At 41.9% G+C, this 15,387-nt stretch overlaps 3 protein-coding genes across 3 annotated transcripts; 2 read left to right on the top strand and 1 right to left on the bottom strand.

Moving 5' to 3' along the window:
- The first annotated feature begins 1,280 nt into the window (after positions 1-1,280).
- LOC147048967 (neuronal vesicle trafficking-associated protein 1-like) lies at positions 1,281-4,637 on the top strand. Its single transcript, XM_085924594.1, has 5 exons — positions 1,281-1,414; positions 1,678-1,823; positions 2,065-2,181; positions 2,863-2,973; positions 3,351-4,637. Exons 2-5 carry the CDS (start codon positions 1,695-1,697, stop codon positions 3,552-3,554), a joined length of 561 nt encoding a protein of 186 aa, XP_085780720.1. The 5' UTR covers positions 1,281-1,414; positions 1,678-1,694; the 3' UTR covers positions 3,555-4,637.
- A 362-nt stretch (positions 4,638-4,999) lies between these two features.
- Positions 5,000-12,619, bottom strand: stx18 (syntaxin 18). Its single transcript, XM_085924592.1, has 11 exons — positions 12,382-12,619; positions 7,311-7,378; positions 6,811-6,926; positions 6,650-6,727; positions 6,489-6,555; positions 6,322-6,416; positions 6,118-6,209; positions 5,988-6,046; positions 5,829-5,898; positions 5,649-5,729; positions 5,000-5,560 (listed from the first exon to the last, which is right to left on the bottom strand). The coding sequence occupies exons 1-11, from the start codon at positions 12,532-12,534 to the stop codon at positions 5,465-5,467; spliced, it is 975 nt and encodes a 324-aa protein (XP_085780718.1). The 5' UTR covers positions 12,535-12,619; the 3' UTR covers positions 5,000-5,464.
- Positions 12,568-15,110, top strand: LOC147048965 (uncharacterized). The gene is made up of 3 exons (XM_085924593.1): positions 12,568-13,176; positions 13,514-13,643; positions 13,720-15,110. Exons 1-3 carry the CDS (start codon positions 12,894-12,896, stop codon positions 14,099-14,101), a joined length of 795 nt encoding a protein of 264 aa, XP_085780719.1. The 5' UTR covers positions 12,568-12,893; the 3' UTR covers positions 14,102-15,110.
- The last annotated feature ends 277 nt before the right edge of the window (positions 15,111-15,387 follow it).

Genomic DNA, 15,387 nt, shown 5'->3' with positions numbered 1-15,387 from the left:
TCACATCAGAACCAGAAGGCATCACATCTAGCTTGTGTAGCCAAATCAAGTGCCAATAGCTCCTACCTCGGCTTGTCAGAGGACATCCGTTGAGAGCTTGTCTCGTCCTGGAGGGAGGAGGATAAAGTCCTCGGTGTGAGCTTCCGTCAGAGTTGCGCTCCGTGTGCTTGTGTGTGTGCTGGAGCTCGGTCCATGTGGCTGCAAGGGAAATAGGAAATGAAGCTTCAAGGCAATAAGCCACGGACAGAGTAGCCTTTAAAGAAACAGCAGTCACGCTCCTAACAGACCTAATTGTGTGTGTGTGTGTGTGTGTATACGTGTGTGTGTGTGTATGTATACATGTATATGTGTGTGTGTATGTATGTGTATGTGTATGTGTATGTGTATATGTATATATATATATATATATATATATATATATATATATATATATATATATATATATATATATATATATATATATATATAAATAAAATAGATGCAGTTTACTTGTTGGTCGAGTAGAAGCACGTGCAGCTAGAACCAAACTGTGGCAGGGATTTTACTTTCTGAACCCGGATTCACCGCCTCTGAAACATAGTTTTGTGAATCTAACGAAATAAAATTGTTAAACACCAATTAAACACAATTATCTGGTAGATGTCTCCCTCTAGTGTTTATATTTCAGAATGCAGATTTTGCAGAACTCCGTGCAACTCTACTTTGAATGAGAGAAAGAAAACTCTCTGAACCCCAAATCTCAGAACTGTGAGGCAGATATGCTCACCACTATTCCACTATGTTGCCCCCCCCAAAAAAAATAAAACAAAACTGCGCTAAAGTACAGTTATGAAATTAATATAATTTGGGTTAACCAAGAGGCCTTTGAGTCGAGTTGAAAATTGGACCGACCCAGGTCATTCGGTCAATTTGACTGAACTACCCGAGTTCTTTTACACAAAAAATATTTTTTGCACAAAAACAATGGAGTCTTAAAGGTATGGAACAAGTGGAATAATACAGAGGGTGTCTTAAACCATCCTAAAATACAACCATATTTTCATTTCATTTTTTTTTTTTAGAAAAACAACGAAAGTTAGAGTTACACAAGATGACACTGTTCAATGTGTTTCCCAATAGATCAATTGTCGCGTCCTAACCGGATGCGAGTGGGAGACGTGCTCGGCGGATGCAATGAAGACGTTACATCACTTGCAGTGCAGCATGCAGCATGTAGAGGGGGACTAAGGCAGCTTGGCCATATTGTGCACCAGCTCCTCTCATCTCCTCTCATTCCTCCTCACAGCGGCTGCGTCACACGTTAAGGCGCTTGCTTGTGTGAATGACACAATCAACAACACACGGCCCCGTTTAAGGAAGGAAAACCACTGCAGAAATCAGCAATTTTTTCAAAACAATTCTCTCGACTGACAAGGTGAGTGTTCCGATATTTGATATTTACGTGGTGACGCGATTAGTGGGATTTTTACCCCCCCTTCCATACGGTTCATAAAGGCAGCACCTCACAGCACAGTAATGTTATTTATGGTTCATTTATTTCGGAAAAAAAGCCAATTTGGACTCAGTGGATGATTTATATCACCACAATAGCATGTGGATGCTTGATATGAATAATAAAGGCCAGTGCATGACTTCCCCCTCCCCCTCTTCTCTCCTCTTGTCTTCATCCTCCTCCAGGTTGGTGTGCGCACAAAATGGTTAAACTGGGAAATAATTTCAGTGAGAAAAACAATGGGAAGGTGGCCTCTGAAGATGGATTTGACACAATTCCCCTCATCACACCTTTAGATGCCAGCCAGCTTCATTTCCCTCCGTCAGACAAGGTAAGGAATTAGATTTTATATAAAAAACATTTTAAGTCATGGGTGGATCTTAGATATGTGGATATCGAGAGCTCTATTTCAGGGATGGGGAAACCAGGTATGCTAATTAAAAAGAAAATATTTGAAAAAATATATATCTATACCACTCTCTATATGTATAAATAAATGTATATCTATGTATATTTTATTTAAATATGCATAGGTTAATTTTGCATATATTCTACTTCATGTGTGTTTCTAGGTGGTAGTGAAGACAAAGGCGGATTATGATGGCGAGAGCAAGAAGGGCAAGATCAGATCTCCCAAAATCGCAGAGTTCTCAATAAGCATCATCGAAGGCGTGTCCGAGCGACTCAAAGTAAGATTCCTGCTCTCTGAAATGTACTTAAGTCCAAAAGTAAAAGTCAATTTGCTGTTTCTAACGATAGCAACTAAAAAAAAAAATTTGAAAAGTGAGCAAGCATACTGGTATGTGATTCTTGGAAGTTAACCAACATCAAATAATTCTCTTAAATAAGGCCATGGATGGGAATAACGCGCTTATCTGTTGCATGATTATTTACACTCAAAGTGACTCTGACCCACTTCCATATCCTGTCGTGCGACTTGACTCAACAATCCATCGCGCTCACCGATGATTCACCTGACGCTTCCTTCAGGCGCTCGCGTTAAATCAGCTGCTGCCGTGGCGATGGCAGTTTCTCTCCCACCTCGTGCACACTCTTTGGATGGGACAATTTGAACATATGCTGGAATAAAACAGCCTTGAGTCAACAGATGAGCTTTGTCATAGTCAGATGTGATCAAAACCTCTTTTTGAGCTCCAGTGAGCTTTGAAGTGCTGCAGGGAGTCCTCGCCTCTTTGATATCATGCTGTTGCGTTGCTTTGAGTGTTTGCTGGCCCTGGGAAAAATAAACAGTATTATGTGGTGTTATTTTTTTTTTTTTCCTGAAGAAAACTAAAACACAAAATATTCTAGTAATCACTGCATCTACCTGTTGTCTCATCTGTTACCTGATTGTTGTGTTCCTCGTCCAGGTGACCTTGCTGGTGATCTGTGCTCTGGCCTTCTTGGTGTGTGTGGTGTTCCTGGTGGTCTACAAGGTCTACCAGTATGAGCAGCCATGCCCTGATAGCTTCGTCTACACGGTGTGTAGAATAACTATTACGTGATATAAATGTTGGGTCTCTTGAGCAAAGCAACGGATCCAGGTGTGAAATCCAACAGTGGCGAGCCTTCAGGGCGAAACGAGGCTTTCTCTGCTGACCTACATTCACAACCTAAATTCTATTCTTGGCTTCCACAATATGGTATTCTTTTCTTCCCAGTGGTCTATTCTCTTCATTTTATAGTTCCGCTCGACTACTTCCAGTTAATGTGTGTTAAGCGTTTATGTCCAATGAGATTTCCGCCTCTGTGTTGCCATGCCAATCGAATCTGCCCACCCCCTTCGGGATTTGTATTAGCAACGAGATGACTTCTTTAATGAAAGGTTAATGTTGATGACTTTCTCTCTGTGGAGCAGCAAGGTCGTTGTATGCCAGCTGGGATGTACAACGGCAACTTCCCCCACCAGGGCCCGGGGAGCCGCGGGCGCCTCTTCACTCTCATCAACCACTACAACATCGCCAAGCAGACCATCACTCGGTCCGTCTCGCCGTGGATGACCATCATGTCTGAGGAGAAAGTCACCCAGCAGGAGACGGAGACGGCGCAGAAGCTGGCCTAACCGACCGGGCGTGGCCTCGCCCGCCGTGGGGGGAATCAATAATTTGGTTGTGCCATTCAAGCAAACTCAAGTCCTGCTTCTAAACGTGCCCGAGGTGCTGCGCTGCCTTCAAGGTCGGCTGAATGTGTGGAAATTGGGGTGACGTTTACAGCAAGATGAGCCTTCAGCTGGCTTTGTGGTTTGTTTGAATAGCATATGCTGTTATTTATTGATACACAACGGAGTGGCTTACATACATGTAAAATTGCCACACACACGCGCACACACACACTCTTGATGTTAACTTTGTGCATAAACACACGTTAGTCTTCAATTTAGTGAAATAACTGTGAATTATCTCATATTTGTGACACTTTTAGATCAACATGCACGCACGACAATTAGAATTGTACTTTGCTTTTATTGCTTTCAAAGAGAACTTGTTTGGACTACTGTAGTTGTCATGACAACAGCAATGTTTGCAGCATAAATGCCAAATTCACAAGAATTTAGGAGAGAATCGTCAACACCACCCAAGTTACTCTTGACGATCATTTCAAAGCTGTATTTCATACACGTATTCAATAAGACAGCAGCTGCTTTCTGGTAATTACGTATAGTGCTTTTAAAGGCCTACCAAAATGTTGTGAAAAGAACTGTCTGCACCAGCACCAAATGTATTTTGCACAATTTTAAGTTGTGCACTTTAACCCCAAACTGCTTTTCTTCTTTGTCGCTGTATCAACTAAGTGTATTTATAAAAAGATGATCACCCTTTTTGTGAACACTCGATTGAAGCTAAAGGCTACACACGTTAGCAAAGCTTTTACGCTGCTCGACTGAATGTTTTTTTTTGCTTTGATAGTAATGACGCCGTATTGTGCAACCGTGTGCATTTCGAAATGTTGGCGAGTGGAAGCCATCGATTTACTGACTGTTTTAGTTGAACAATCTGAAAGTAGTTGCTTGTCCTGATGTTTTGTTTTCCTGTACGTGTCTGTTAAATGGTCACAAATGCCTCATTTTCATACAGTGTAATAAGTCAAGTGCATTTGCTACATTCAATGTGAAATAACAAATTGAAATAAAGTGCCCACCTTTACCACCAACAAAAGGTGTTGAATCTATATGCTGATTTATTAATTTGAAACCTTTCACCATCATTTGCTGGAAAAAACTATTTTGAAGTCAATGAAGTGCTTTTTCTGCCATCTTGTGGCATCTACGGGTAATTATAAAATATTTTGTGGGGTGTGGCGGCGGCACTGTAGATGTACCTCAATGAGAACGTATCATCGTGATGAAATTGTTTCTGTCAGCAAACACTAACCAGAACAAGCCTCGTTTTTTTTCCGCTGCTCTCAATCTTGTCTGAACATCTGACAGTACTTGGAAATATCATTATCACATTTCAGCCCTGAAAGATGGTAGAAAATGTCACTGAAGATATCTCGGAGATGACAATATGAGCTACGAGGAGCTTTATTAGTCATATGGTTTGCTGCTGAAGGCAAAACATTGTCAGTATGACGGTGAACTTGGATTTATGGTTGCATAATTATTGTAGGGGGAAGAAAAAATATATAAGTGCAAATCTTGTTTGAGCGGGAACCATTGCGTGCATTAAAGTTGTTAAGCCGCAACAGGAAAGCTGTTTTCCAGCCAATGACATTTTTTTTTTATCAAGCATTTGCCTGCCCAGACCACCGCGTCACCCAAAAAGTGTTCATAGTGCTGAATCCAAGTGTGGCTCCGTCCACAGAAGCTGCCTTCCAACTTGTGTTAAGCAGATAAATAACTCTGGCAAAGAGGAGGCCACAAAAACCTGTCAACAGTCTGTTGTCTCCAAAGTCCAGCACGTTAAATCTAAAAACTCCGTCTGGTATTGCTGTCACTTTGCCATCACGTGACTGATCCGGACAGCCTCCCAGTTAGCTGTCGTACCAGTCGAGGAAGAGCAGCGAGAAAGAGCACATGACCAGGAAGAAGAGGATCCACACGCGGAAGCCGGCGTTGTTTTTGATGGCCTTGTGACACAAACAAAAAATGACTTTCTATTTCTAACCCACTCTGCGAAAGAATATAAAACACAAGCGTCGTTTCGGTGAAGCTCACCTCCCGTATATCCTCGTTGCCTTCTTTAACGTTCTCTGTAGCGCCAACCACCAACTGATGAATGTTATCGATTTCAGTCTCCTGCCGGGACAAGCGAGGAGCAACATGTTTGTTTATGGAAAAAAAAACAAAAAAAACCCCTCACATGCAGGAACCAGTCGGAGTTGTACTGTCGCTTACTTGATGGAGAACTTTCTCAGAAAAGATTTCCTGCAGTCTTGAGATTTCTACAACCTTTCCTTCGATTTGTCTGAAGAACATAAGAAACAAGAATAGGAGTGATTAATAACACAGGTAGCCATTTTGAGAGGTAACAATAGTTGACATCTGGTGACTCACCTCACTTCATCTACCAAGTTGCTCATTTCACTGACCAGCCTCTGATTTTCCTGCTCAAACTGCACACATACAAATGAGCACATTTGAAATTTCAAATACTCTCACTGAAATCTGAGGAGCCACCACGTACCATTTGGATCTCCTCGGGAGAGAGCTCGTCCTCCACTTTGCCTTCCTCCCATAAATTGACACTTTGGTCCAACGCCTCTCTTGCACTCTTGTCTAAATCACACAAAGAGTCTTGATAATTACAAAAAACATGGAGATCACAAATCCCCAAAGTCTCAGTGCCATAGAAAAACCAAGTATAACAAACAGAAATTGACTAACATACCACCAGAGCTTTCCTCCTTTGCGGTCTTTTCATTCTTGGGCTCCTCATCCGCCATTTTCTCCACACGACTGTGCAGCTCAGATCCCAGGCGTGACCTGAAATCAAGACTCTCCTGTTTATAAATCAGGAAATGAGGATACGTAACAGTCGCAGGAACAAATACTCACAGTCTCTTCTTGTCCACCATTCTCTTGACTCTTATGGCCCGCTGCTCCGAGTATAGCTGACATACTCCTTTGAAAGCGACCCAAACGCGCACGTTCAGGCCAAAGCAAACATTTTAATGTTACGGAGGAGCAAACCTCTTTTTGGAGTGGCATCAACTCACCTTTCAAGTACATTTCAATGAGGTCCAAGACTGCAACCCTGTGCGCTTTAGTTTGGGCTGATGTCACCTGCTTTTCAGCTGGAAGGAAAAGTAATGTGTATTTAAAAAAATAAAAACAAGGAACAAACACGATCTACCATATGAGCGTAAATGCGACGCACCATCAGCGCGAAGTTGTTTGATGGCCTCCGAACACGTCCTCATGAAGATTTGGGCATCCTGGTCGATCTGATCGCGTTCGTTGTCGGACATGCGGGTGAGGTCGGATGAGATGAGACTGCAAGATAGAAACACGACAACAATCCTCAATAGTGGAAGGTCAACGGGGTCGGTCAATAAGACGGAAGCACGGAAGTCAGATAGCAGGGACATTTGTTGCTGGGGTTTTCCCACCGCTTTTGAAAATCAGGCTCCACCTAACTACCGTCATCTTGCGGTTGAGTTCACGTGTGGCGCTGGAGACTTGTCGAGAGGAAGTCGGAGCTTCAGTTTTTACGCGACGTTAATCTTTCTCCGCTCGGTCGCACTCGGGCGATTGCCGACGACTAGACTGGAGCCGGCCGACTGAGACCACACGGCTTGATGGGGCTCAGCAGAAGCGTCAAAATTAGCGTTGGTCACAATTTGGTGACATTTCCCACAGTTGGAAGCTGAGGCTTACCTGGCGGCGCTCACATAATCCTTCCTGTGTTGTAGCAAGAAGTCTTTGAGCTTGGTGATGTTAATGATCTAGGAAAAGGCAGTGAGAAAGACATGACTCAGTGTCAGTACAAACATGTCAAAGCAGCAAATGACCTCGAAGCAATTTTCTTCTAGCTAAGCGTGACTAAAATGTATAATCTTGCGCTTTATTGGAGATGACAGGTGACCAATGTCCGTCCGCGGCGGTGAATTCACAATATTTACCTTTGACGATTCATCGGCGCGCGAGCGCACTCAATTCAAACTTGCCATTTCCCCGTCAAACTGCTCTTATAAATAAAAAGGCGAGCGCTGGCTGGCAGAGTGATTGCAAATAAGCTTTAAATTCAGGATGTGTTTCTATTTATCGCCGAGTGTCTATGTGTGGAGGGAAACATGCTTCAATTCAATATTTGCCCATGTAATTCAGTCAAAAAAAAAAAAAAAAAAAAAGACCCAATTGCTTCCCCGTTTGCCGAGTTGTGCTGGCGGCGCTGCCCCTCACACAGCGGGCTCTGTTGGACCGCTCACAAGACCCAAGTCGGACAAGCTGAGGATTGAAAAATGACACAATGCCTTTGATTGTGACGGGGTCTGCGAGCGCGGGAGATTATTATGATAGCATAATGTCTTCGGCCTTCAACCTTTCCGCTCTAACAACACCAATTATCTAATTGCCCGGGCTGTAAGCGGTAATCTGGCACCAGCTGTCTAATAATATCTCTAAACATCCATTCCGGCATCACATCGACTTGAAGTGAGGTTTTATTTGAGCTGACTCGGCGGAGGAAAAAAAAAAAAAAAAAAAAAAAGGTGTCCGAATCTACAGCGCTGAGCAATTTGTTGCAGACATAGATGTCATTTTCTTGCTTGCGTGACGTATGACACGGCTGCGGGTCGCCCGCTAACCCAGGCAGGCTGACCCTTGTAATGATGCAATTATTTGGGGTCAGGAGTTAATTGTTGTTCGGAGCAGTTAAGCTTGGGAGGGAATTAAAGGGGGAGCTGAAACGGTCTTTTGCTTCAAAGACTTACTGTGTTGCGGGTTGTCGACGGGAAATCGGAAAAGCAGACGTGATGCTGAAACTGGTGTTTAGGAAAGCTCTCTGTGTTCTCACGCGTTTTTAGTTACTTAATAGCACAAAAGACACGATTCTTTGTTGTCTCTTAGTGGCTTTTGTTTTGAAGTTCAGTAGAACTGCTGGAAATGAAACATTGCGTTTTTAATATTCAAAACAAGGTCCAGGCTGTGTTATAAGAAAAAAAAAAAAAGAACAATGAGAATATAGAGGGGAAATTACATCAAGCATGTATTCATTTGATGACCAAGTTAAAATTTGTGTTTTTTGTTTTCACATTTTACAGTTGTTCCCTTCAAGGTTGTATTACTGAGTTGCGACGCGTGCATTTCAGATGGACGAGTTGTACTACACAATTAGGCCAGCAGGTTGTGCTAAATCCCCAAACTAGAATGAAATAAAAATGCCTGGCAGGGGTGGTGCGTGTGTGTAAGCGTGGATGTGTGTGTGTGTGTGTGTGTGTGTGTTGAGAAGGGGCGCAGCCGGGTGTGTCAAGAGTGCTGCTTTGGGGGTTGAGCTGTCTCCAGTGTGTATACATTGGGGCTCGGATTCCCAGCACAAGCTCAAGGGCTTGCAGGGGGTCAGAGGGATCAATTGCTCTTGTAATTTAAGACTATAAAGAGCAAGTAATTCCTCAACAATGAGGAAGGAGGTGGCCACATGTGTAGCGATGAGCATGCAACACGGCGTGCGTGTTTGCGTCGCTGCGTGTGCACGTACGCGGAGTCAGCTTGCAAGTCGAAGAGAAGGAGACAGTCTGCCGGGCTAAATCTAATCTCGACATCATCAAAGACCCCCACTTTACCTCCTCGCTTTCTCGTTGGGCCTGCAGCCCTGACTGAGAACCAAACAAACCATCAAGAGGGATTATTATGAGCAAGACAAGAGAAAAGGCTTAGTTAGCATTTTTTTTTTTTTTTGCCCCCCCTTCAAACAGCTTGAATGTCTCTTTTGTTTGGTTAAATCCAGGTAACGGACAGAATTAGATGATGACTAACTTGATTCAGTTGAAATCCTAAAGGCTATTTATATTGACGCCATGCTATGTTGGATTCAATTAAGCAGGTCTGATACACCTTAGCAGTGCTGACATGTTGATTTTATTTTGAAGTTCAAGTAAATCTCCCATGGGCTTTGGCTTTTATTTATTTATTTTCCCCTCCAACAACAACTCGTGAATTGAGCTCTTCGACTTTTCCAGCATTCTCCTGTGAGAATCTAGTTGTCATAGAGAGGGCACTGCATGAAACGTCTCTAAATTTCTTGGAACTGTCCATCAAGAAAGGTTGTTCTTCAACAATTGGATTAAACATTACCATCTATTTGGTCCCACTAGATAACACTGCTAAAATAGAAATTAAGTACGCCAGATATTTATTTGAATAAAAAAAAAATCTATTCTAACAACACTATATTAAAATGATAAGCAAACTCTCCCAATGCGACGACAGTTCTCCACAGACGGCCACAATGAAAGATGTCAAAGAGCGCCGGAGGAGCCAGTTTTGGAATGCCGATACTAAAAGCACAGCAGGGAAGCCGGCACTTCGCTCTACACACAATTTAACAATTTTAGAGTGACCTCCACCATTTAAACTTGAGAAGGGAACCATGCTGTGTAGAGAGGGACGAGGTGAGCATTGAAACCAAGATCACAGTGGCCCAGAGCGACCCCTTTGAGGCCAAAGACCCCCCCCCTCCTCCGACCGAAGCCAAATGCACGCCTCACCGCGGTCGCTCTCGTCTAGTTAGGAATCTTGTTTGGATACAATTTCTTTTTAAATGAGCTGCATTTTAGTGGAGAAAAGCGCTGTGCATTTGTCAAATTCAATATGCTCTTTCTATTTTTGTGACGCTCCAAAGGGCGTTCTGCATGTCGAGGAGGGCACCGACATCTGTTACACATTTGGTGCCGGCCGTCAACATTGTTGCCGGGGACCTAATTTAATATTTTCTCCGTTTTGATCTCCCACCTTTAATCACTGGCTCTCGGGAGGATCGTCTTTCCTTAAGAAATTGTTCGAGAGCAGAAAGCAAATGTTATTCCAGTATGTTTATGGAATGGCGCATGTGAAGAGAGCACTCGCACACAAAGAAAAATGCTTGGCCGTGTCAGACGTGGGAGAAAACCGCAATGGAAGCGTGAGCAGTCAGGACATTCCGAAGTGGCAATTTAAATTTCTCCGCCGAGATGGTTGCCGATGATATGTGCAATGCGAGCGAAACAGCGGTAGGGGGGGAAGAGAGCGGGCGAGCCGCACCACAGGATCGAGTTGGGTTTCTTTGAATCAGCACCGCTCTGCTTTGCTTTTATTAAACCACCATTTCTAATACTGATGTAACATAACAAAAACTCGGTTGTGCGGGACCGAGGTGAGCCGGCTCATGTTTTCATGGTTGACATCAGGCACAAGTTAAAGTCCAGACTCCCTGAGGGAAATGTAAAGTGCTTCTACAAGGCGCCTTTGAAGAGGTTTGTTTTCACGGAGCTCATGTTAGGCAAAGGACTCCTTGCTGTATAAGCAGCCCTCGTGACATCCAGAAAATACTTTTTTGGGGGGGGGGGGGGGGGGGGGGGGTTGGAAAATGTCAATCGTCCTTTGCCAACCATTGATATATGGCTGCACTTTTTGGGCGCTCACAACAGAATGGTTCTTGTTTAGGTTCCTGTGCTCACGCTTGGCTGTGTTGCATTTACTGTTGTGTTTTTCACTCAATGATGAAGACAAAGTCTTATTTTTAAAACTAAAAATGTGACAGTAGACATATCACACAGAATAAACACAAGGTAACTTTCTATACTCATAGTGAAACAGTGTTTCTCAAACTTTTTATACCAAGCTCCACCTCAAAAATACTTAGCTCTCCAAGGAACCGCATTATGATTAAAATTAATACAGTAGCATCATAGGGCACATGTTTCTTCTTTTCGGGTCAGTACTGAATTGTGGGGCTTCAGGGAGATTTTGGTGCTTGAGGTGTAAGTGTCAAACGCAGGTCATCAAATCAATATGCAGCTTTCACAGGAGGGTTCTGCAAGCGGCTTCCCTGCTGGAGAATGCGGGTAAGTTGAACGCTACAATAGCACTATCTGATCCAATATTAACAATATCAGCCGCAGATACGGATGAGGTGGGTGACTTCCAATATATATACTGGCCCACCTTTGACACTTTGATATTACAGGATATCTTTACCAGATCTGACTTGACATAACTTAAAACTTACTTTGTTGGACAAATAGTATCTCATAAAAGAAGCAGGGTGGGCGTCAGGCAAATAAAACAGATCAATTTTCAACAGACAATTTCAGAACATTTATTTTACAAACATCTTTGACCTTTAGTCATGACAACTTGTCATGATAAAAATCCCATATAGAATTGCTTTAAAATTGCCCTTGAATGAAAAGTCATCAATCAATCAGGTCCTTGCCAGAAGCTACAAACGGACCTCTCACCTGACATCTCAGTATATGCGAGGAATGGAAGTTAGGAAACATAGAACAGAACGGCAAAGCCTGTTAAACCTTGGCAAAGTTTGTATTATCAACTATCAACACATTTTCCAAAGATTGATTGAGAGGGATAATAAAATGTAAATATTACTTGCAAATGGATGTTGGACAAATAGCTTCTTCACATATTAGTCTAGAAAAGTTGAAAAACTGCATTACTATTATTGAAAGTGTAAAAAAAATATCAGAAAAAGTAAACATTAGTTTTGCACCACCCCTGTGTGTGCGCCTGTAAAAGAGCAGCGACTCCACTATGACGCTAAGGTGTGCACACTAACACCAGTTACTCATGCAATGAAGATAACGTTTTGAATGTGTCTTGAGCAACACCGCGTGCAAATATTTAAACACATGAGCATTGACACGCTGTCAAGAATGACACTTTAATCGTTTAATGTGCGAGTTTGTGTCGGCGCTTGCACGGTTAGCTGCAGTTAGCTCCAGCAAAGACTTACCACTTCTTTCGCCTTCGGAGAGAAGGCATTCTTGGGTCTGGTCCGCTTGAAAATCTCATCTTTGGTAGAATCAAAACCGATCCCTATCGCTTTGTTTCTGGTTTTGACTGTTTTCACACTAGCTTTGAAAAGTAGCGTTATATCCACAGCCATGTCTGAGATGGTTGCTGCGCCGGGGAGTCCGCAAGTAAACAAACTGACACGTCGCCCGGATGTGACGTCAATGCCACGCGACGACGTTGTTTACACTCAGCCGGAGGAGCAGAAAGGCTTAAAGTCTCGCGCGAGGAGGATATTATATTTGAATATTATATATGCAAGTGTTTTGCCCGTTATTAAGATGTGCATTGCCGTATATTAATTTCGAGTTGCTTACATTTTAAATATCAGTGTGATACACTGGTACAGACTCCAAGAGATAAACAGATCTGGATTCGCGACTCAATTGCAGTGATTTATAGTTTTCTGTACTGTATTCCAGTCATATAAAAATCTCCTTTCATCGATTAATCATGCCACTTCAACTTGAAGCAATGTCAAGTAGGAAGCGTCGACCCAATTGGACAGACCAGGAGTGTTATCTTCTCGCTCAACTAGTCCACGAAAGAAAAGAAGTAATCCGAGGGAAGTGCACTAGTGGCTTATACGATAAACGGCAGGCATGGGACGAGATAACACAAACTATCAACTCAGCCTTTCCACAGATGCAGCGAACTGTGTCAGACTGCAGCAAAAAGTGGGAAAATCTACTGGCAAAGTCACGGGAGGAGATCAAACGACAGAAGATGCACACAGGTACGGATGAGTAAAATGCGCAGCCTCTTTAACACTGTGTTCCAAATTATTATGCATATTGCATGCATAATATGCATGCATTTTATGATTTAAGAAGTGAAACATATGCGGGCAAACGTTTGCAGTGGTCTCAGAAATAGTTTTGAAAACAGTTTTGTTGATCAATTCTGCAGCTTTATAATGTCCAGATGCATAATTGATTTCCAACTGTGCTCATAAAATACATAAATACATTCAAAACATGGAGCACTGTTAGTCCTTCAGTATATCTGTGTATTTAAAATGCCACATACCATATTCAGTTTACTAAAATACAACAAATTGTTTCTTTTTACAGAGGATGACCTGTCACTGAATCAGTTCAGTGCTTTGACCCAGATTGTGATTTCCGTGATGAATCCTTCAGTACTACAACAAGATGACGACGACTCTCAACCCTTTGACTTGGCGGAAAGTCAACAAAACAGGTGTTCTATAAATATATTTGTCATAGTAAGTAATAACTAAAGCTGAGTGTTAAATGGAAAGATTCTTCTCTTTCAGTGGCACTAAAGATGGAAGCATGTTCACAAGTGGCGAACAATTTAAAGCCAAACATGAGCAGGCAGATTTTGTGCTCCCGGCCTATGGTGCAGATCCATCCTCGACGTCTCCGGGACAAAAGAATTCCACTTTTTGTAACTTTCCTAAACAACTCGCAGTGCAGTTTAACCCTCATTATCCCACCGCCTCTGGTGAACAGTCCAATTCTCACTCTTTTCCTTGCACACATGATGCACACTGCGCCACTTCACAAGAAAGGATGGATTTGGAAATGTCTGTTCTAAGAAGACAGGAGGCAGTCCTCAAGCTTCAAGAGGAATATTATACACTCAAAATTCAGCGGATGAAGAAACAAATGGCAGAATCTCCTCTACAGGGCTGAAGAGTTTCCACCTGGTGTAATTTCTTTGGGTGCTGTAAATTATTCTTTTATTGTGGTTGGTCTTTAAATAGTGCATTTGTTTGGTTTGTTATTCATAATTTTCCTCTGCAAATACGGTGAACACTCACGGTTTACACAGTTTAGGGACCAATGCCTGATTTTAAAATGAATGTGATAATTGGAAATTATAATAGGAATGATAAAATCATGTTTAAGCTCCACCAATAGCCGCTTATCCAAATCATATTTTCTAACCAGATATATCCAACTACATTAGTTGGATATATCTGTCATGTAATGATTATAAACATCTAAACTCACAAATAAGATTTTGTGATATTTGGATTTTGCATTCCTGTTTTGGTGATGGTTAATAATTGGTTATATGAAATGAAAAAACAATGGGCTTACAATTTTTATGAGAATATAAAAATTCAGTGTGGTCATATTCAAGTGAGATCTAAATATGTTTGCAATCTGTATTGTTTTGAAAATATGACACGGAAAACACCAATTCAACAGAATTTTATGCTGACTTATTGTGGTCATAATGTAGCCTGGTACTTTTCTCACGACGTCTACTTACAAAGTACTTTTTTTTGGTATGATATACATGCACATATTTTGAAATGGGAAATTGGGTTTGATGCTGCTTCTTCATAGTGTTTCCTCTTAACTGTGCAGAAAATTATTGACTTAGTACCTCAAGATAAAAAACTCTTCCTGACAAAGTAAATGGAGTTGAAATTATGTCCAGTCTAGACAAAAATTTTGTAATTTGTGCATAATAATTCTCATAAATCAGTGTATTTGTGAGTGAGTGAGCCTCACACTCAAATGTAAGCTTTGTAGCCAAGACTATTTGAATAAAAGGCTCCCATTCACTGTGCAATTTGCTCATTTAATTTATTGTGTTAATGTTCAGTTATGCATAACTGAGTTCTGCCAGTGTCTCTATTTTTTTGCTTTTTTCAGCTTTCAAATAAAAAAGCAAGCAGCTCTTCACATACCAGAGTATTGATGTACATATGTTGTATATTAATGTAAAATGATTAAATGATTTATTTCTATGTAAAAGAAAAAAAAAAGACAGAAGCCATTGTTCGGCATTCCTAGATGCTATCTCTTTCTGGATGGAGTGTCAGTGACAGTATCCATTCCTCCCATTCCTAACAGCTGAGCCATGTTCCGGGGTGTCCTCCGGGCAGTCCACTTAAGAGCCTCAAAAGAAAGCCCTTAATCTCCACTTTCTCTTTGTTTGCACTACCATCACAAATGTCCGTCAG

Source organism: Syngnathus leptorhynchus, chromosome 11 (assembly GCF_054491065.1).
Source record: "Syngnathus leptorhynchus isolate UIUO chromosome 11, UIUO_Slep, whole genome shotgun sequence".
NCBI lineage: Eukaryota > Metazoa > Chordata > Actinopteri > Syngnathiformes > Syngnathidae > Syngnathus > Syngnathus leptorhynchus.
This window is presented reverse-complemented; position numbering and strand designations above follow the sequence as displayed.